The sequence below is a fragment of the Topomyia yanbarensis genome, chromosome 3, assembly GCF_030247195.1.
Source record: "Topomyia yanbarensis strain Yona2022 chromosome 3, ASM3024719v1, whole genome shotgun sequence".
Classification (NCBI taxonomy): Eukaryota; Metazoa; Arthropoda; class Insecta; order Diptera; family Culicidae; genus Topomyia; species Topomyia yanbarensis.
The window spans coordinates 405,070,294-405,092,336 of NC_080672.1; the positions used below are offsets into that span (position 1 = coordinate 405,070,294).

General features: G+C 41.3%; 1 protein-coding gene across 1 annotated transcript in view; it reads left to right on the forward strand.

Moving 5' to 3' along the window:
• The first annotated feature begins 6,396 nt into the window (after positions 1 to 6,396).
• LOC131688343 (ice-structuring glycoprotein-like) overlaps positions 6,397 to 22,043 on the forward strand; it is a 43,872-nt gene continuing 28,225 nt past the window's right edge. The window contains exons 1-3 of the mRNA XM_058972547.1: positions 6,397 to 6,490; positions 8,180 to 8,262; positions 19,115 to 19,700. Of these exons, the coding sequence (XP_058828530.1) occupies positions 6,397 to 6,490; positions 8,180 to 8,262; positions 19,115 to 19,700 (763 nt within the window). The remainder of the gene's footprint in view (positions 6,491 to 8,179; positions 8,263 to 19,114; positions 19,701 to 22,043) is intronic.

Consider the following 22,043-nt stretch of genomic DNA (forward strand, 5'->3'; position numbering starts at 1 on the left):
GAATTAATGTGATCGTGACCGTAAAAAATGTTTTCGGGCATAAATTTTACTTTTTTCACTAATAAAGCTCACAACTCCAGAACGAGTCCTCACATACAAAATTATTACACGATTCAATTCAACATTTAAAGATACATTATTAATGGCCACCAACCTGAAATATTAAAAAAAATATTTTCAACCATGCTTATAGGTTTTTTTTCGAATAATTGCCCCTAATCTATATTTCAGAACATCTCTACAAAAAAGAGCTCATGATAATTTGACAACTATGGACCTCCAATTCCCACAGTGTTTTAAGTGTCCTTATGATTCTCAAAACAATAGGATCAGACAATATATACCTCCAAAATTATTATTGTACAATATTTTATTAAATTTGTCAGCAAGTTTTCTTTTTCAATCCAATAAATCCAAACCCGAAAAACCTTCCCCCCCCCCTGGCTTCGCCCCTGGTCACAAACCAAACATTCGTAGCCTAATGCTGATACGATCCATATCCATGTTCATTGTTTTGCTTTATTTTTCACTATTTTGAAAATTGTATTGGTAATGCATCTAATAGGCTTTGAATGTGCTTGAACCAAAACAGTTCATTGAATGTGGCAAGCATCTAGCTCATCCGCGGAAAAAGTAAAAAAAATTTTTTTAATCTATTTTAATTTTCATTTTGCAGTCTCTCGTTAAAGTTATACGAAGGCATGGCATATCAAGGCAAAGTTTTTTTTCTAACCCGACAAAACGAGCGTGAAGTTGAATCTCTACAATGAAGAAAGCCTTGCGATTACTTTTGTATTTTTGTGAATTATGCCAATCGTCCATTATGCGTGAGCGTACGGACCCCCTATTCCATCAAACACCGTTCAGCGGCTTGCGACTGCCCATACAATTGCACACGCTACAGCAAAGAAAATATATGATGCGCCAATCGACAGCTGTGACAACCCAGATTATTTTTTGTTCACATTTTTTTTTTGGTTCCTATGGAGTTTCTCCAATAAAGATTTCATAGGTAGAAAAAAATTCCTATGGAGTTTCTCCAATAAAGATTTCATAGGTAGAAAAAAATTCCATAGTAAAATCAATTTAAAAAATGACAGTCTGAATTGCCCCGTTTAGAACTCCAAATTACCCCTACAAAATGTAGCTGAGGTTTCAAACTAACAATTAGGACCTTTGACAGATAAATTCTATAAAATCTATCCACCTAAACGGGCGAATTGCTTAGGTAGGTCCGATTATCCCCGGGTTTTCTTATTGTACGTGGTTGTAACGCAAAGTAGGTTGAAATGGTTTAGTTTTCGCCCGTGTGACCATGAGCTATGTTATCTTTTTAGCAATAAGCGTGCTTCTAATTGGACATTTTGCTCCTATACCCGCATGGTAATTAGGCGACTTCAATTTGGAGATCAATGTATATCCGTAATTTTACAGAAGTCCTTATGGATAGGCAACCAAAACATCTCTGAGAATAACATTTCAAATGAGTTTTTATCATATTAAATTTGCTACGAAAAAGTTCCTTTTTTAAATAATTAATTATTTTGAAGTAGAGCATGAGTGATTGACCAGAACAAGCGAAATTGCACAGAGAATCAACGAATTGGCCTGGGGAAGTAGCTATACTTTAAAATGCATGGAAACTTTCTTACAGTCATCGCGGCAGGGAAGGAATGTTAATATAATAAACATTGTTATGGAGACCATGTATACCCAGGGCCGCAGAGAGAAAATACGGGCCCGGGGAGTCCATCGTACGGGCCCCCACCACTGTGTATTGCCTGAGTACAAAAAAGTCAATGTTTAAAATCCATTGGAGTTCACTGATATTATGTATAGTACACTGAAATTTTATATTCATGTACCAATTTTTTGCTCTAGTTCTTTGTAGTGCCAATGAAGGAAAAAAAACGTAGAGTGCCATTTTTGTTAATAGTATTTATAAAAGTAAGGAAATGGCAAGATTAAAAATGTAGTAATAACAAAAATTAAAAATATCCAAAGGGCGATCAACGGCAAAAGATAAAAAAAAACAATAGGAAAACTAAATATTAAAAGAATGTACAAAAGAGCTAAAAATAACAAAATCAACCAAATAAACAAATTAATGTCAATTGTCAAAAAATATTTAATCGAGAAAAACCAAAACAAAACCTATAAAAAATTGATAAAGGAAAACAGGAAACTAGAAAAAACATATTGCGAAGATTAAAAAAGTCGAACGTTATTGAACAAATGGTGAAATTATTGAAAAATCGATAGGGAAGTAGGAATTTTTTTTAGAATCAATGAAAATGAAAAAAACTACTAAAAAGAATACAAACATTAATTTAAAAAATGAATAAAACTGAAAAACTCGATAAATCTAAAATAAAAAAATTTATTTAACATTAAAAACAAGACATATTTAAAGCAATAGAAAAAAAAATAAATAAAACGTTAAGAATGCACAAAACTAGAGGAGTATATATAAAAGACAAGAACAAAATAACCACAAAGAAATTAAAAAAAATTGACAAGCCAGAAAGTTTTGAAAAGCTGGAAAATTTAAATGATGAAAAGACGAAAAAGTAAAGAAAATTGGAAGTATTGAACAAAAACGGAACAAACAGACAAAATGAAAAACAAAAAATAATAGGAAAAAGCCAACATGGTATACTATAGAAACACAAAAATGAAGATATTAACACGAAAAAAAATGAATAAAATGGATACTATTCAAAGAATAGAAAAAGCACTAGAAATGAATTTTGAAATAAATTCACACAACGAACTAAATGTAAAATTAAGAAAAAGTACGCATAGTGTCAAGAAAAGATAAATTAAATGTTTTTTTTAGGAAAATAAAAAGAATTCAATGTTAACGTATAGGAAAATGGTCAACTGAGAAAGTACTTTCAGAATAGGTTAAATGGAAATCATTAAGAAATAACAATAACGAATTAAATCTTAAGAAAAAGGTATAAAAAATAAATAAAATTATATTAGATGAACAATGGGAAAAAATAAAACTACGATAAACGGAAAGCTAAAAACTAGAAAATGATGAAGAAAATAGGAGAAAGGTAAAAAAATAAACAATAAGACAAATTGGAATGAATTTGAATAAGTAAAATTGGAAATTTTGGAAATGCAAAAAATATGAAAAATAAAAAGGAAATAGAAAAAAGAATAAATGTAGCAAATAAACAAATTCTAAAAATTAGATGGAATGGCAAAAGAAACAAATAAAAAAGCAAGGTATTAAAATATGAAACAATAAGAAAAAAAATTAAGAAAGCAGAATTTTCTCAAAAAATTGCGAATAAAATTAAATAACAGAGAAAAAACTATAAATTAAAGTAAGTGATAGAGTTAGCAATAGAAAAAAGGCAAAAGTAAGGCACGTAAAAAGGTGGATAAAATCAAAGTATGCAAAAAGATAAAAAAAAGGCAGAATCTTACAATTGTAGAAATACAAATACAATACAAATCCATGTAGGAATAAAAAAATGGAACAAAAATGAGAAACATCCATCAAATTTCAAATAAGGGTTTTGGTTGGATTTTACGCTATGCTGGTTTCGAAAACATTCATAATCCTATAAAAAAAGAATTGTTCTTTTATTTGTGTTGGTGTGTTAGCACACCTTAAAATATTTTACAAGAATGTTGTAACTGATTTCTAGAAAATAATTCAAAAATAAAAATAAAATCGTTACGTTCAGGAAGCGACGTTCAAAATCTCACGCTCACTCCTCCAAAACGAAAAGATTTTGTATGCGGATTTAACTTACTACATTAGTTAGCTAATCTTGCTAACTAGTTGATTTGGTTTGGTAGCAGAGTTAAATTTTCTCTTCGAAATCAATCAAACACATTTTAGCAATTTAGTTGAACGTATGCATCTTAGAATCATTGGCAGCTGCAGGATTGTGAACTGAGAGATCTTCTCTTCATGCTCCATGACATATAAAATTCAAAACAAAACTATTAAAATGTTAGTAGAATTTTCGCTATTCTAGTTACCTCATACACAAGATATTGAATTTTTAATTGTATTCTCAAATAAAGTTTTGTCGAAAAAGTATTTGTCAAAATTTTGGTTTCTGTTTAAAATCCGGGCCCCCTTCAAAACTGAGAGCCCGGGGGGAAACACCCCGGTCCCCCCCCCTCTCGGCGGCCCTGTGTATACCTCTGCATTTTCACGTTTGCCACGGGAAGCAGTTTTTGTTAGTAGGATTGGGTAAAGAGTTACACAAATCTGGATTCACTTTGATGAGTGATACGATCTATGAAATTCTCAGTAGTGTTACCATGTGTTTATTGCTCTGAGCAGCCGGCTGCTGAGAATTTATGATAGATTTATCTTTCATTGAATTAATTTTGAAGTGCTCGGTTTGTAAAAAAAGCAACTTCAGCTCTGAACAGAGTGTTGCACATGTTTAATTTAATCAAACGGCAGGTGAACGATTTTATCATTCCTTGTTCCTTCATTCCGGCGAAACACGACATTTCAAAAACCATACAGTGTAATGAAAAGCGATTACTTTAGTGTCTCGAGATATTTGTCGATATATCTATGTAATTAAAGATGTCGTAATACACGCATTATTTATGGTGCATAAATTTTGGTATTATTATTATTAATGACAATTACGCGTTGGTTTCATTCTCTGCGGATGATTGATTCTTGTGTTATAATTATTTGCGCGCGTTGTGATGCGATCTAAGGCACATTTGAAACGGTATAAAATAAGCCCTACCGAAATACCTGAAACGACTAACTTTGTATATCGGATATACAACCGATGACATATGCGCGTATTTACGCTAATTACTAGAACAACATTGAAAACAATAAGAACGAAAAGACACTATCTTGTCACTTTTTGCTTCAATAATTAACCTACAATATTTTTATATTCATGAAGAAATATGATCAACGTCACAGTAATATAGTACATGTACTACTCCAAAGCATTTGCAAGTGCTTAATACAATAAGAACAAATAATATAATTCATTGATGATTTAATGGACTAAAAGTAAACCAATGCATATGACTGTAAAACATTTGTTCTTCGTGCTGATATGACTGCCGAAAATTTGCTAACTGGTTTTGAATTCTTCTTACGAATTAGTAATTCTCAACCCTCATACATAATTCAAGTCATCACTCACTCAGACAAGACCATGCGTATTCCCCACGCGCATTAAATACCCAGTGGATTAGTTTCCTAGTTGGTCAAATAAACACTAAACAAACAAATAAATTAGTTCAGTGTTCAGTCTAAAAAAGTGTCAGCTCGTTTGGCATCTACCGGCGGATACGAAGCTATCAAATCAAAGAACATTTGAAATTACATGCGACCAAATATGTGCAATTCAGAATATAACGAAATGAAGACTGCTTAATTATTTGCATTAAAATAAGGGCGAAAAAATATAGTTGCATAACCGAGGTGGTTCATTTTCAAAGACAGCACTGTTTATGAATCATTTTATAAAAATAAATGATAAGGGACGCGGACGAAAATAGCTGACCACCGCCAATAATAAATTATTTTGAAGTAGAGAGCCGAAAGTCAGTGTTGAAATTTTTAACTATTACAACTTTGACGTTGCAGTTATCTTGTGGGAAAAGATTTTTTAATTGGAACAAAATATGGGAATGTTTTGACCTTATCCTGTTACTTAAATTATCGGGGTTGGTGTTTCAAGAAACAATGTAGGTTTTATGGTACTTTCGAAGTCACTCTTAAAACATAGATTACACACCTGTAGTGTACTATGAAACTTAAAATATCTTCTAGCGCCATGTATCGTTTACAGTTCGTTTTAACATTGGAAAGCCCACTGTATCTAGAAAAACCCTGGAAACGAACAATGCAGATTTGAATGCAGACTCGAAAAAACTCAATCTTGAAATTACGAATGTAACGTTTCAAAAGCCGGTACCATTTCTCAAACGAGCTTATTGTAGAAGCTAATGGTGTTGCAAGTGTGTCTGCGGGCGTAACGCGCCCCCGTACCGCCTCACGCCCTTCATCGCGAAGAATCTTTTGTTCTATCCGCCATCAACGAAGCGACGGTGACGCAATTGTCGGAGAAAAGTTACATTTTTTCCCCTTCCATCTCTCCCGCCGCTGGATTTTTTTTGTCCCATCCCGGCACAACCAGAATCTCGTAACAACCATTGAAGCCCCGACTGTGACTGGGTTGACTGATTCTCCCTTGGAAAACAAAAATTTGAAAGTAGGAAAAAAATCGGAGCCAACATTCGGGCGCACAACAAAAGAATCCCGAACCGTTGAAGAGAGCGAATAACACAAAAGAAATAAGAATCTTCTAAAAATACATTTTATTGTTGATAAAAGCAATTTTCATATGGCAAACCGTGTATGGTAGTGTGTTTATGCGAGTCGGTGACGACGAGGACGATTCAACCCCCTCTTGTGGCACACACACGCAGCAGCAGCAGCAGCTGCTGCCGGGGACGGTCTACTCTGGTATAGGTGCTACAAAGTGAATAGCGAAACACTGCTGACTGTCGCCGCCGCCGCGGTTGCCGGTGCAAAGCGAATCTAGAAACGAACATTTTCATCAAGATAAGAAGTAATAGTAAAATAATTCAACAAAAGCTTTTATGGAAATTTTCCCATTCGGAAAAAATGTTTGTGAACACGTGTGTTTCACTGCCATGATGGGCCATCGCATATCGCCCAAGTCGGTCGGTTTGACGACAGTTTCTCCCCCTCACCCAGCGCTCCCAGCTCTTGGTGCCGTGAAACAAGACGAGATCGGGTCAGCTGCATGTGACAAAGTTTCTACCATGCCACCCAACCCACCCGAAGGATCTGGAAGACCTCTCCCCTCAAGTTCAGGAATGGTGTTCAGGAGCTTTACTGGAGCATTCCCGTTTGAACGATTTCGGCCGGTCGCTAGTCAAGTGGATTCCTGCTCGTCTCCGGAGTTGGATGCCGGCCGGGCTGCCTAACCGGGTTCGGTGGGTGAGTGGGAGCATAGTAGCAAATAATACATACATACATACACATACATACACATGCATGTACAGAACAACAAGTGAGCAACAGAAAGCTATTCTGTTTGACGACAATTATGAACGGAAGAGTGATTTCTTCTGCTGTGTGTTTGCACAAGTTTTCCAGAGCGGTTGAATAAATTCAGTATTGTGCAGTTTTCCGGTTGAGTGCACGAGCGATGCGTGCAGGTTTCGGAGCAGTTTGTTGGAACTTTAAGTTTTCAGTTGGATCGGTTTGGGACGTTTCAGCTTGTTTTGCGGATAAAGTTTTAGACTTTAAATACCTTTCGAATTGTAGTTTAAAAACCTAACAATAATAATATAAATTGTTCCATCTCTCTTTTCGAAAAAAAAATGTTGTTCGTTTGTCACTTGAAGCAATTGAAATATTGAATTGAATGACAATAGAAACGAATTGAGAATAATTCAATCGACTATCGCTACCGGTAGCGCAAGGAGTTCACAACTTAGTCGACCTCACCATCTCCACTCTACCCATGGAAGGCGCAAAAGTGCAAAACTTCCTGGAAAGCTATAAAACTTCTTAGACTGCAAAAAGGCATCACTTTCTCCCCTCATACCATCCTCAAGATTATTCCGATAAAACTCCTCTAAGAAAAAATACCGACACACGCTGCCCGTTCGAAGCGGCGAAGAAAGTCCACACCCCCGCGCGGGTTGAAAGTATGTGCATAAAATTACTTTTTAAGTACTTCGATAAACATCGAAATTGGCGCCATGCTCGCAGCTCGCAACAGGAGCTTTCCACCTAGTGAATCCGTCGCATCAGCGCATCAGCACCATCCGCCGCCGTCCGCGTATAAACGGACGGTCCCGGAAGAGCTACTTTCTAAATAAAGTGATAACTAGCGATCGTGGCGCTTCTTGGCCGGGACGCGACCAGAGCGGTGCGACCGAAACTTTCTCACCCCACAGTACAAGGTGGTGGTGCGGGGAGGGAGTAGCTTAGTTTGGCAAGTGACATCATTAACAGTCATTAAAGTTGTTGTTTTTCTCCGATTTGGAGCGGCATCCAGTGCTTCGGGTATCGAATGGAAAAAAGTGAAAATCGCTTTACTTAGCAACCTGAAAGGTGTGATGGAGTAAAAAAAAACAAGCGAACTAATTTAAGTTTTTCTCGCTTCTCTCGTTACAGGTTTTGGATTCGTCACATTTCAGAGCGAAGACGTGGTGGATAAAGTTTGCGAAATTCACTTCCACGAAATCAATAACAAAATGGTAAGTGATCTAGTTATAAGTGATGTCGTATAGGAGTAAGATTTTCGATTACCGACCATTCGCGGTAGAAACTGGTGCCCCAGTTTGTAATACAATAGAATAATAATTAAGGTTTGTTTTCACTAGAAGGCTCTGACTGTAACTTTACTTAAGTGTTCCATGACAAAGCATGAAAGTTGCTGGAAGATTATCAGAACCAACGACAACACTACAATTCACTACAAATCGACATAAAACTTTAAATCCAAATCAGTTGTGGTTGGGTTCCTAGGGACTGAAGCCCCAAAGAATTATCTTTCTCTGAACATAGTTAACCTGGAGGCCATATAGCATAATGCGGCATGTGCAAGAAGTGATCCACTAAGATTCCGCTCCCAGGTCAAAAGAGGCTAGAAAGACGGTGTTTATTTTACTGCTTGAATTTTTTAACGTAAATGGCTGCCGTTATACTAAAGGAAATAACTAGATTATTGTTGTATTATCTAGCTGATCTTAAATTTGCACAACCGTTTCTAATTTTATTGAATATACGACTAGTACAAATAACGAGAATAGATTTTGTGAAAGCAGTTATTTCATCTACTGTTTGATCGGCGAGCGAGCATTTTGTTGCGTTGTTAGTACCGCCCCATTGGATGGCAATGGTTACGCATAATGTTTAAACTACGTGAACAAAAAACACTTATTCGACGTTTTGCCGCCAATACGGAAGGTACAGAGTAGGTTACCAGAACACCAGCTCGAAATAACTTCAACTGTCTATAACACCACCAAAGTATTGCTCCTTTTAAACGTCATCTATACGCTACAAACAGACTGCTGTTTCTTTTATTGTCGGCAATAGTGCAATAAAATGCCATCCCTCTCTACATGGATCGGGTGATGTATTCTTCGTAGATCAACCCATACTACGGTCGATGTATAATTATGCAAGCAATTTCGAAACACTGCCTATTGGATTCTTTTGTAGTTTGTACCGATTCTTGGTCCTTGGAATAATTTGATATTGAACCAAGATGGAACCCAGCATGAAATTCATTGTATACAATGGAGATATACAAATTATACACGTTTTGCCTTTCTCATATAAAGAAAGGCTATGCAATCACTGTAAAAATTGACCTTTTAACCGAGGCCCGGAGGGCCGAGTGTCATACACCATTCGATTCAGTTCGTCGAGATCGGCAAATGTCTGTGTGTATGTGCGTGTGTGTCATTTAAACTCACACAATTTTCTCAGAGATGGCTGAACCGATTTTCGCAAACTTAGTTTCATCTGAAAGGTATAACGCTCCCATAAGCTGCTATTGAATTTTTCGTTGATCCGACTTCCGGTTCCGGAGTTACGGGTTGAAGAGTGCGGTCACATAGCAAATTCCCATATAAACCGGTACCACCGTGATGTTAAAATGATGTAAAACATATTAAAATTGGTGTAACATTACTCTAGTTTGCGGGTCTGGATCACTAATGATCAATTAAAGCGGCTTTGACCACATTGGCCACCTATGACAGTTCATGACGCCCCCGGGGAACCCGCCAAGTTCCTAAGCTAATATCACACCCATTCCCCAACGAATTCTCTACCGATTTTTACAAACTTGATTTCAAATGAAAGATACAGTAATACCGTTGACTGTTGCTGAATTTCATTCGGTTCTGACTCTTGCTTCACGAGTTACAGGGGTATTAGTAAGGATGCACTGGAATTTCCCATATAAATCAGTACAATCGTAATACCTCAGGCTAAAAACTATTGAAATGGTCACCAAATTACTTCTAATCGCAGATCTAGATCACTGATTGCCAATCAAACATTCTTTGAATATATTGTCCACTATCGACGATTCCGGAATTCCGGGGAGATTCCACAATTAAAATCACATCGGTTCTTCGGCGATGACTGAACCGATTTTCTCAAACCAAGTCTCAAATGGAAGGCAAAATATGTAGTTGAGTATTGCGTTGCCGCCCCTCCCCCCGCCTTGCTCTTACACCTCCCTCCTTCATCACTCCCCTCCCCTTGCACCACCCTCACGCAGGGCCGTCTTAAGACGACACGGGGCCCCTGGGCACTATTGAGCTAAGGGGCCCAATAATTGAAAGCGTGTAAGCAGTGGGATGCGACAAAAATTAGATTCCTGCTCCGAGCAACTTTATAGGTACCATTTGGGTCCTAGATCAACTGTGCAAATTCTTAGCTTGATACCTGAAACTATATTTTTGCGCCCACTGAGTTTATATGGGATTTTGTATGAGAAAATTAACTTTCACAAAATAATTCCTCCAAGAGTCGCCCATTGCCTCCTAAAAATAAATTGTTATGTGGCTTTTATTGGAAATACAACGAAGAAACAAAGTCTCGAAGCCAACGATACGATATGATGCTTCAAAAAAAGTTATTAAGCATCAGAAACTGATTGATACTCTGACGTTTGATAAATTATTAATTTTTTCTAGCACCACTGCTGTTGGTTCTCCAATTAAATGCAATTTTTTTGATCACCGCTTAATGTGTCTATTTCAATTATCTAAACTGTTTGGCCACTTCACAAGAGTTTTGGGAGATAAACTGAGGCTTATTTTGTACATAATAAATGACACTTAAAATTTTTGTATATAATTCGACCTTCAGCAGCAATGATGCTATAAAAACTGAGATTTTCGTCAATCTTCAGGGCGTCAATAGGTTTTTGCTTAACAACCTTTTCCACAAGTATCAGATCATTTCGCGGTTTGAGACTTTGTTTCCTTGACAAATTTCCTGCCTATAGATCTATTTACTTTTAGGTGGTAACGGGCGGCTCTTGGAAGAATTGTTTTGCGAAAGTCGATTTCCCCATATGAAATTCCATATAAACTTTAAACTGTGGGCGCAAAAATATAGTTTCACCGCTTGAGCTAAAAAATTTCTGATTAGTTCTGGGACCTAAATGGAACCCAGAAAGATACTCGGAGCAAAATTTAATTTTTTTATATAACCGTGTCCCACTCTAGTAAACAGCTGCAGAGTAGGATGATCAAAAAATGATTCCCAGCATTACATAATTATTTCTACTCCATGTCACCCTGAGACTCTTTTCTAAATTTGTGCCAAATCAGTCAACCGTGTTGAAAATGTTTTAAAAAATAAAGCGGGACTCAAAATGTATTGAGAACAAAGAGTATTGCAGGTTTTCACAACCAGGTGCCGTTGCTGATGTCCAAATCACTAAAAGCGGTGGTGTGAGTTCGATCTCAGGTGACGTATAGTGTAATGGATTCACCAACTACGCAATTGTCTTCCTAGACAATGTTATCTGACTTTCATAGTTGTAAGACGTTCTTTGAAGATTAAAAGTGCCTCAATCAAGAAGGAGGGATGTTGGAGCATGGTCTGTTAAACGTCCATTAAACCAAAAACCAAGCGCACTGCTGTTCATGATTTTTGGAATACTTGGTGTAGTTTGCACATGTTCATTTACATTGTTTCGTTTAGTGTTGATCTTGATAGCTTCTTGATGCTCTTGATATGATGAATAGAAACAGAGTCGACCACCGACTTTGGAAAAATGCACATTTTTTTCTTTTAATCGAATATTGTGAATTTACTTATAGGTGGTTGAATTCGGGAACCTTTGAAATCAATCTAAGCGCGCGAATCGCCTTGAAATTCATTCATTTTATTCTCATTACTTTCAGCCGGAATAGAAATTACGGTTCTTTAAAATATTATTTATTCATTGTACGAATTGTTGGTGAAGTTGCTTTTTGTTATATATTCCGACAGACGTGTTGAGCATTCATTTATTGTGACCGGTTCGGGGAGGCGTAGCATTTAAAGTAATAATAATAGTATACCTACTCAACAAATTGGTGTTTTGAAGACTGCTCTGGTGGTTGAGTCCCAAGCCGGAATGTGGGTCTGGGTTCATCCCCAGTACAACCCGTTGAGATCCTTTGATTTGAAAATTCTCTGGCTACATCTTCCTACGTGGGAGAAATAAAGCCGACCGGTGTGATATCTAGGGTTCAGTTAGTAGAATCGCTTCCCAGTGAGAAGAGGGACCGATGGAAAAGAAATGTGAATATTAACATTAGTTAGTTAGTTTTTAGCGTTTTGGATTCTCCTCGTCAGTAACTAGCACCATCTTGGTGCCAGTTAGATGATTAATATTAGATGCTAAAACAATCTCACTGACACCAACATTATGCTAGTTACTGATGAGGAGAATCCCAAACGTTAAAAACCAACTTTAGGTTAGGTATTGTTCCGTTCGTACAAAACAATTCGGATCTACAAAAAATACTTTTTTCTGCGTCCCAACATTTTCACTATTCAGTGTTAGAAGTATTCAATACTTTAACTTCGTTCGTTTAAAATTGCGTTCAAAACGAAACATAAAAATAATCGAATCTATCAATATCATCTGTTCAATTCGTTTCAATGCTTTCGTCATTTGTCCATAAACTGAGGTTTTGAATGTAGCAAGAAAAAACTGAATTTTGAAAATTAAATTATTCCAATAGCACAAGAATGTTCTACTTCTGTGAAACATACTTTGAGGACACACCACAATACTCGAATATTTTTAAAAATATTGACACTAATAAATGTCCAAGATTCTACAAATATCCTCAAATGCACTTACATTGACAGTGACACATTTAGTCAAATCTAGGAGAAAGGTAGGTTTGATACATGTAGGTACTTTCACAAGGGCATTTTAAACTTCTTTTTTGGGATTTCATGAACATTTGTCTTCAAAATGGATTAAATGGTTGTGATAGGATGGAGTATACTGCAAAAACAATATTATTGGTTCTGTGCCAGTCTAAGACTGATTGGGCAGAGGGAAACATGCCAAATCCGCCCAAAAAGTGTTGATTCTTCGTAAGACCTCGAGAAGTCTCTTTTGGACGCTTCCATGTGGATTTTTTCGTTGACAGACTCAGATGTAACGAAGAAATATAATTAATATTTTGCCACATCCACAGATCGCTTGCCAAACAAGATTTTCTGGTTGGTTGGCTAACGTCCGGAGCCTTCCAAACTTTTTATAGAGGGTTTACCAAACGTTTCATTGCTGTTGTTGAAAATAAATTGAAACTTGAATCGAAATGTTGGATTTACGCTTGAATTGGCTCAATAGGCATGCAGTGCCTCGTTTCCTGCTGCTCTGATGCTTTTCAAACATCTTGTTCACCTGGAATACAGTACAATGTGCGATTCCGAGTTGCTACTGATCTATTGTTACCCACATATTAAAAAGTAATGAACAATTGAGTGCGACTTTTCTTTGAAATATAGTCTACAGAAGGATTTTATATTCATCTTAAGTGCGGGGCCCCCAAAATCCCGGGGCCCCTGGCCCTGGCCCAGTGTGCCCATGCGTAAAGACGGTACTGCCCTCACGCCCGAATTTCCTTCATCCACCCCGTATACCGAAATAAGATGAAGGATTTCTGACGCATCCTCCACTCCCACTCTACTAACCCCCCATTCACTCCACTTTCAAACCCATTTCACCAACATTTCAAAATATAATCACATGAAGATAACATTGAATTCATGCTGATTAAGCTAATTAAATATTATTCTTTTGCCTTTCTCATATAGAAAGGTTATGCAATTGCTCCAAAAACCGACCTTCTAACCGAGGCCCGGAGGGCCGAGTCTCATACAACATTCGACTCAGTTCGCCGAGATCGCAAAATATCTGTGTATGTATGTGTCTATGTATGTATGTATGTATGTATGTTTTTTAGAGAGCAGTAAAAAAAATTTCAGGAAAACCCTGAGTGAGGGAAAATGTACAAAAACCCCAATGTCTCAGGGAACGGGTTTGGGCTGCCATCACCCGACCCGCTAAAAACCACTGCTCTTGCCCAGAACCTGATTCCTCCCCGGGACTACCTTACGCATTACTTCGGGGAGGGGTTTTTATGTGCATAGTACACACTCTAATTCAACTACTTACTAGTTCGTTTCTTCCGCAGGGTTACAGCCCCACTCCTCGACACACCACCAATTCTCTACCATCCACACAGACTGGCAAGTTTTGCATGGCAGTCGGAAAGCTGGCTGTGAGTCGAGGCTTAGTACTCCTCCCCTACGAGTACAGTCTGGGCGGCAAACTTCAGACTGTCTAATTCTCCGAGCCCTGCGGCTCCCTTGTGCTAGTTACCACCGCAACTCCCTTCTCGCACCATTCAGCGCCGTTTACTCATTGAGCACCAGACTTGTTCGCGAACTACTCGGTCTAGTCCCCGACGATGGACCTAGCCTACTCCGACGGAGAGTTCCCCGGCGAAGGAGGCTCTCCCGATGCCGATTCTTCTTTTGTTTTAGCACCACAATTTCTTGAGCCCTTTGGCTTCCTCTCGTTTCGTTTCGCTCTACTTTCCCATTCAGCTCCCGCCCTCACTTGTTCGCGAACTACTCAGTCTAGTCCACAACAATGGATCTAGCCTATTCTCCTGCAACCGAGCGGTAGATTTCTCCTGATTCCGATGTTCGTTTTTGTGAGCCATTTATCTCTCCGCGTCGTCCCGATCTACTCGATCTAGTCCCCGGCGGTGGATCTAGCCTACTCAACGGGTCATACTGTAGGTGCTGAGGTCTATCCGGCGATTCCGGTTGAAGCGTAGCTTCCGGTTCACCAGCGCCAAAACGACCCACTGCTAGCTCTGCGACGCGGTCTACTCACTCTAATCCCCGGCGGTGGATCTAGTCTACTCACGAGCTACCCGGTAGGATGTCGAGGTCGGTTCAGCGATTCCAGTGAAGCTTGACGTCCGGTTCCCAGGCGCCCCGACGACCCAACTCGGTGCTGCGTCACGTACTACTCAACTGATCCCCGGCGGTGGACCTAGTCTACACAGTTGGAGAGTTCCCCGGCGGCGGAATTTCTCTCGAAACCCGATTTGCGGCTTCTTGCTGGTCTCTTCGCCACTTCCTCTGCAGCTCGGAGAGTATGCTCGAGACCACTCTTTTGACAGCGTCACGGCACATCTCTTCGACGATATTGTCCACTGTCATACCAGGTATACCCCTACGAACTTCTTCGAATCTAGGACATTCGAAGACCATGTGTTCCGGTGTCTCCTGCACCGTCGCACACTCCGGGCAAAGGGGTGACGAAGCATGTCCAAGCCGATGCAAGTACTTCCGGAAGCATCCGTGCCCGGACAAAAACTGCGTCAAATGGAAGTTCACCTCTCCATGTTTCCTATGTACCCAGGCCGATACATTTGGGATGAGTTGGTGGGTTCACCTTCCTTTCTCCGCGTTGTCCCACTCCTGTTGCCATTTAACCAACGAGTCCGCTCGAACCAGTCTCCTAGCGTTACGTGCATTTCTCCGCTGATAGCATTCCACGTCCTCCGCCAGGGTAATGCAGATGGGGATCATCCCGGCGATAACGCATACTGCCTCTGACGATATTGTTCTGTAGGCACTCGCGACTCGTACGGTCATCAGTCGGAATGTTCTGATTAGCTTTTCACGGTTCTGCTTGGTTTTCAGCGCAGCACTCCAGGCCGGAACCCCATATCGGAGTATCGATGACGAAACAGTAGATAGCAGACGTCTCGTGCTGCTTCTCGGACCGCCGACGTTTGGAATGATTCTCGCTATTGCGTTCGTTGCCTTCGCCGACTTTTCACAGGCGTAATCAACGTGGTTGTTGAAGCTCAACCGGTCGTCGATTATAACTCCCAATTGCTTCAATGCACGTTTCGATGCAATCACGTGCCCTCCGACGTCGATCTGCATCCGTTGAACCGATCTGCAGTTACTGACCAACAACACCTCCGTCTTGTGGTGAGCTATTTGCAGCTTGACCCCGTTCATCCTGCTCTCGATCGCGTCTATTGTCTCCATCACCGACACCTCCACTTCTTCAAGTGTCTCACCCATCACCGTTAGTGACACGTCGTCCGCGAAACCTACGATTTTCACTTTCCTAGGCAGCTGCAGCGTTAAGACCCCATCGTACATCCCGTTCCAAAGGGTTGGACCGAGAATGGAGCCCTGAGGAACGCCCGCTGTGACACGCAATGACTTCTGTCCTTCGCTCGTCTCGTACAGCAGCACTCTGCTCTGAAAGTAGCTCTTCAGGATCTGGCATATATAGTCGGGAACCCTCATTCTATACAGCGCTGCAGCGATGGCTTCCCAGCTGGCACTGTTGAACGCGTTCTTCACATCTATCGTGACCACAGCGCAGTATCGATCTCCTCTTCGCTTCTGTTTAGATGACTTCTCAGCACTCTCGAGCACTATCCGAATTGCATCCACTGTCGATGCTCCTTTGCGGAAACCGAACTGCATCTTGGACAGTCCGCGTGAATTTCTCACCTTCCGTGAATTTCGTCAACCTGTTAAGAATGATCATTTCCAGGAGTTTTCCGAGTGTATCCAGCAGGCATATGGGCCTGTACGAGGTCGGGTCGCCAGGTGGCTTCCCTGGCTTCGGCAGCAACACCAGCTTCTGGACCTTCCACATTTCGGGGAAGTTGCCTTAATTTAGGCACTTCTGCATCACTATCCTGAACATGTCCGGATATGCCAGGATCGCAGCTTTCAGTACCACCATCCGGACCAGAGGCTTTCTTTGATTTTAGGCGCTTCGATGCTTCTGTTAGCTCGTCGTTAGTCACTTGCCGATCCGTGCTTGTTCCTTCTTCTTCGCCGTACGGTGTCGGTGGCCATATAGTTGGATCGTGCTTCGGGAAAATATCCTCGACGATTATCTTCAGCTTGCTCGGACACATTTCGGCTGGCGTCGTCGGACCCTTCATTTTCGCCATCACGACTCGGTATGCGTCACCCCTGGGATTGGCGTCTACTTCTCGGCAAAGCTCCTTGTGGCACTCTGACTTGCTAAGTCTGATCTCCCGTTTTAAAGCGGCCCTAGCTTCCCGAAACGCTGCCTTAAGCTCTTCTCTATCTGGTTCCGACGTTGCTCTTTGGGCCCGCCTTCTGGCTCTGAGACAAGCAGCGCGTAACGTACTAAGCGTCTCGTTCCACCAGTAAGCTGGACGCCGTTTGTTGCGTGGTTCCAGTTTTCGCGGCATTGTGGCGTCACAAGCCGCCACAATCCTTCTTGTTAGGTCAGCCGCATCCACGTTCTCGGTCCCGCCGTTCGGCCGAAGTGCCTCAACAAAGAAGTCTTTGTTGAAGGCTTTCGTCTTCCACTTTCGTTCGCCGGTCACCCTTCTCTGTACTACCGCGGGGTTCCGTTGACCGATACGGTAGCGAATCTCCTGGTGGTCACTATGCGTATACGTTTCGCATACTCTCCAATTCATGTTCGCCGTCAATGAGGGACTACAGAATGTGACATCCCGGATCTGTCCGGGCCTTTGCAAGCCCCTGCTAATGTCCAAAGCCTAAACATTTGAAGCATTTCTCTGCTTGTTTATTTACTCGTGCGGCGGCTCTCAGTAGGCATCTCGACCATCCAACTGTAACTTTACCTATCTCCAGCGCCTTGTCTGCAGCGGTTACCGGTAAACGAATCATCGCTGTCTGCGTTCCTCCGTATCCCTTCCTTAACCGGATCGTCATGTGCACCGCGCCCAGTTTGCACTGCTGCTTCATAGCACCTCTCAGCTCGTCTTCCGTCGCTATTTCGTCGAGGTCCTTGCACATAATTACCATCTCCGGGCTTAAGGCTTTAACTTCTGCCTTTCCACCCGTTGATTTAGTTATAGTCTCCTGCAAGGCAGAGCTACTAGTCGTAGTATTCTTCTTAAGCTCGAGAAGCATGTATGAATGTATGTATGTATGTATGTATGTATGTGTGTGTATGTGCGGATTTGTTAACAAAATGTCCACATCGGTTCTTCGGAGGTGGCTGAACCGATTTTTACAAACTAAGATTCAAATGAAAGGTATAATATTCCCATAGGTTGCTATTGAATTTCATTTTCAACCGACATCTTGTTTCGGATTACGAGTTGAAGAGTATGGTTACAAAACAAAATTTGTTGATTTGTCCACATCGGTTTCTCGGAATTTTCTGAACCGATTTTGACAAACTTGATTTTAAATGAAAGGTCCATCAGCTGCTGCTGAATTTTGTGTGGATCGGAGTTTTGGTTCCTGAATTACAGGGTGATACGTACGATCACGCAGCAAATCTAGATTCTAACGAATTATGCGATGAATGTAAAAAGGTGATTTTTTTCCAAAATGTAAACACAACTGTTGAATTAGTAGATCGAGGTCACCAACAGTCATACAAAGTCTCTTTAGCCACACTGGCCACCAACGACGGATCCGGAAGCATCCAAATTCAGAATAACGGTTATATTGGTTTCTCGAAAATGGCTAGACCGATTTGATCAACTTAGTCTCAAATGAAAGGTGTTGCGTCCCCGGAAACTGATATTAAACTCCATCTCCATCCGACTTCCGGTTGTGGAGTGCGATCACATAGAAAACTCCGATTCAAACCGATACCGCGATGAATGCAAAAAGGTGCTCTTATATATACTTACCAAGCATAATAAGAATGAAAGCCATTTCCATAATGTTACATTGTACGAACCAGCTATTAAATCATAGTTTGTAGAAATGAGAAAGGCACAATTGCACCTCTAGGTGGATTAAAACAGGTTTTTTTTATTGAACACTCGTTACGTCTATTTGAAAAGGTACTCTGGTAATGATAAGAAAATAGAAACACGCTTCTCTTAGTAAACTTGTAAACTTTGAAAGCGATGTTTTTTTTTTATTTCTAACGTATACTTATTCTAAGGAATTAAGTAATTCATTACTTGCAGACATATCATTTGTTTCGCCCTTGTAGAATAAACCAAATAGATGCTAACGGATTTTTCTCACTTCTCCTTCCCATTGCAGGTCGAATGCAAAAAAGCCCAGCCCAAAGAAGTGATGCTTCCAGCGAACCTGGCGAAAACGCGCACCGCTGGACGTGGGACATACGGTGAGTTGGTAGTATATAGTGGTGCCGGTCCGTCCGCTGCCGGGACCACCAGTGCCCTATCCGCCGGAGCCGTGTCCGGCCTCGGACCGGGTCCCTCTAGTGCTCCAGCCGTCGCCGCACACGGAGCAGCCTCGTTACGCTATGCTCCTTACCCATTGCCCGCTACGATCACGAGTCAGCATGCGGCAGCCGCTGCTGCTGCTGCTGCTGCCGCCGCCGCAGCCACCGCAGGTCACACAACCACCCACATTTTGCCCCTCTCCGCTACCGCCGGTTCCCCGTCGATCATTCAGTACGCTCACGCCAGCCCGTCCCTGCTGGATTTGACCTACAAAAGGCTGTTCGCGGCCAATGCCGCGGCAGCCGGTCTCAGACCACATCATGCCATGGTGCACAACCAACCGCGGGCCACGGCTACCCTGACCTACCCGATCGGGGATTTGCTAAGTGCCCAGGGTTTGGATCTGTCCGCTCTCTATCCGCTGCAGGCAGCGGCACTCGGTCTCTGACCACCAACTACCACCATCATTCAGGTCCAGCGACCTCAGTAGGATTCCCGTAGCATTTTTGCCGTTCTGTTTCGAGTAGAATATTTTAGTTAGATAGCAGTTTGACTTAGCAAGATGAAGAACCAAACCGAGACAAGGAACACAAAACAAATCATGTAACCGGAAAGACTGCCAAGCCAAGTAGATTTTCGAGAAAACCAAGAGTTGTATACCACAATGTAGAAAACCTTGCAAGGGTTTAGTAGATGTCAAATATATAGGAACTAACCTCGAAGCCAGACAGTATTTAAGTACACAACAGATTGGACATTCCAAGAAGCTCTTTTAGCTGTAGATAGCAACTTGCTGGTTGATGGCAGCATCGATTAAACTTTTCGAGTCACTAGTTCCGCACCCGCAGTAGGCCAGGAATTGAGAACTAAATTTTTAGCTTGCTTCGACGCAGTTCCGCTCAAATTTATGGACAAGTGAAAAACTTTTTTAATCATTTTCACCCTCCACCAGCGGCATTTAGCTCTCTAGTGACAGCTCGGCAGTATAAACCACCAATTGGTGGAGTACCTACTTTTCCCGCCGGACTCAAAGATCCGGAAGCTTTCTAGTTAATCATTTGTTCTGCCGTCGGTGCTGGTGCGGTCGTACCGAGAACCATCACCATTCGCGACTTTTAGTTACTTTCGGGATACTGCTGGCGAAAGATAAACAGCTTCTCGGCACAATAGAAATCAGCGAAGAGTGGACAAAGTTTTTTCCCAGCTTCAGAGTTGTGAAACTCAAACTAGCGGTGGACGGTCCCCCGACAGAGCGTGTTTAATTCCAGCTCGTAAGTTTGACGAACCGGACGCGGACCGTGGCCACGAGGGGGGCGAAATGCTGAGGTTGGTTGATTCCTCGAAGGTTGCCTAAGACGAAAGTAAAACAGAATTAGGAGCACAATCTGTGCGCCCAGCGACGTTCGGGTGGAAGGCGCAACGCAAATAAGAATAATAATAACAATAATAAAAAGAAGGGAACCGCATAAAATGGCGAATCGAGGGCACATCAAAGCGCGTTTTCGGAAAGAAAAACACACACAAATTAACTAATTAAATTATATTGATTCAGAGGAAGATTTGTCTCGGGATGATCGTGCTGGCTCCCCACTTAGAGTGATCGGCGTGGCGGGCCGGGTCGGCCAGTCACCAGCACTATCAAGCGAATGCTGCTGTCTCGGTGGTGGCTGGAGGTCCCCTCCCCGCCTACTGGCACTCTGGTGAGCCGGTAAATTAAGCCACACCTCCTAATATCATTCAGTGTCTCATTACTGGATTTACACTAGAGGAAGAAGAAGAAAAAAAGCAGAGGTTGACGAGAGTAGGATGTGTGACGCAAAATCTTCCGGATGGTGCTCACGCAAAACGGCAAAAGAGTGAAAAGAAAGCTAAGCAGAAGTAAAAGCAAACCGGGAGAAAAACTTCTCAGAAAGTGTGTAAATAAATAAATTAAAAATCTTGAAGAAAAATATAACCATTCCAAGTTTCACAGTGGCGAAGTAACTTGCACACGGTGGAAAATAGAAGAAAATAGCGCGCTCCAAGCGAAAAGCAGACTAAGTAAGCAACTGTTGTGTTTTTTACGAGTTTTCCTCTCGCTTTTCTGTTTGTTTGTTCTGTTCTGTTTGTGTCAACACAGAAAAAGTATATATTATAGCAGTAGTAATAAAAAGCGAGATTCTGACGGGAGATTTGTGTGTGAATTGAAATATCTCCTGAAATGAGGAAAAACAAGAGCAAACGAAAGTAAGGAAGAACAGTAACGAAGGTATTCCGAAGCCGCACGGCCACAGTTCACGTACAGGGTGGTGTTAAACTGTTAGCATTAGAAGGCGTGTAAGGACTCAGCGGCCGTAAATTCCACCGGTGCGGCGTGGAGTTGAAGCAAAAATAAGAGCATAGCAGCAGTCGTCATCGTAGCCGTAACGTGACCCTCACATATCGCACAAAGAAAGACAGTTGAGGAGAAAAAAAAAAGTAGTTACATCACTTGTATGCTTGCTCTCCAACAAGACCCAGGACAGGGTGATGAGGGTCGAATGGGGCATGAGTACGAGTAGTAGGTTGAGTGTATGGGATTAGATTGCACTGGAACGGTACCCTCGAAGTTACAAGCAACCTCCTTCCTCCTTCCAGCGCGGCTTTGATAAGGACCGAGCATAAGTGATTACAGAACCTGTCATGCGAGAACAGAGGGGGGGGGGGCGACGAAGGTGAATTACATCATTTTCTGTTTGTGACTTTAGTCTAGGGGTGGTTTGGCGCTATGAGAATGTTACGTAAGGATTGCAGGGTTGATACTT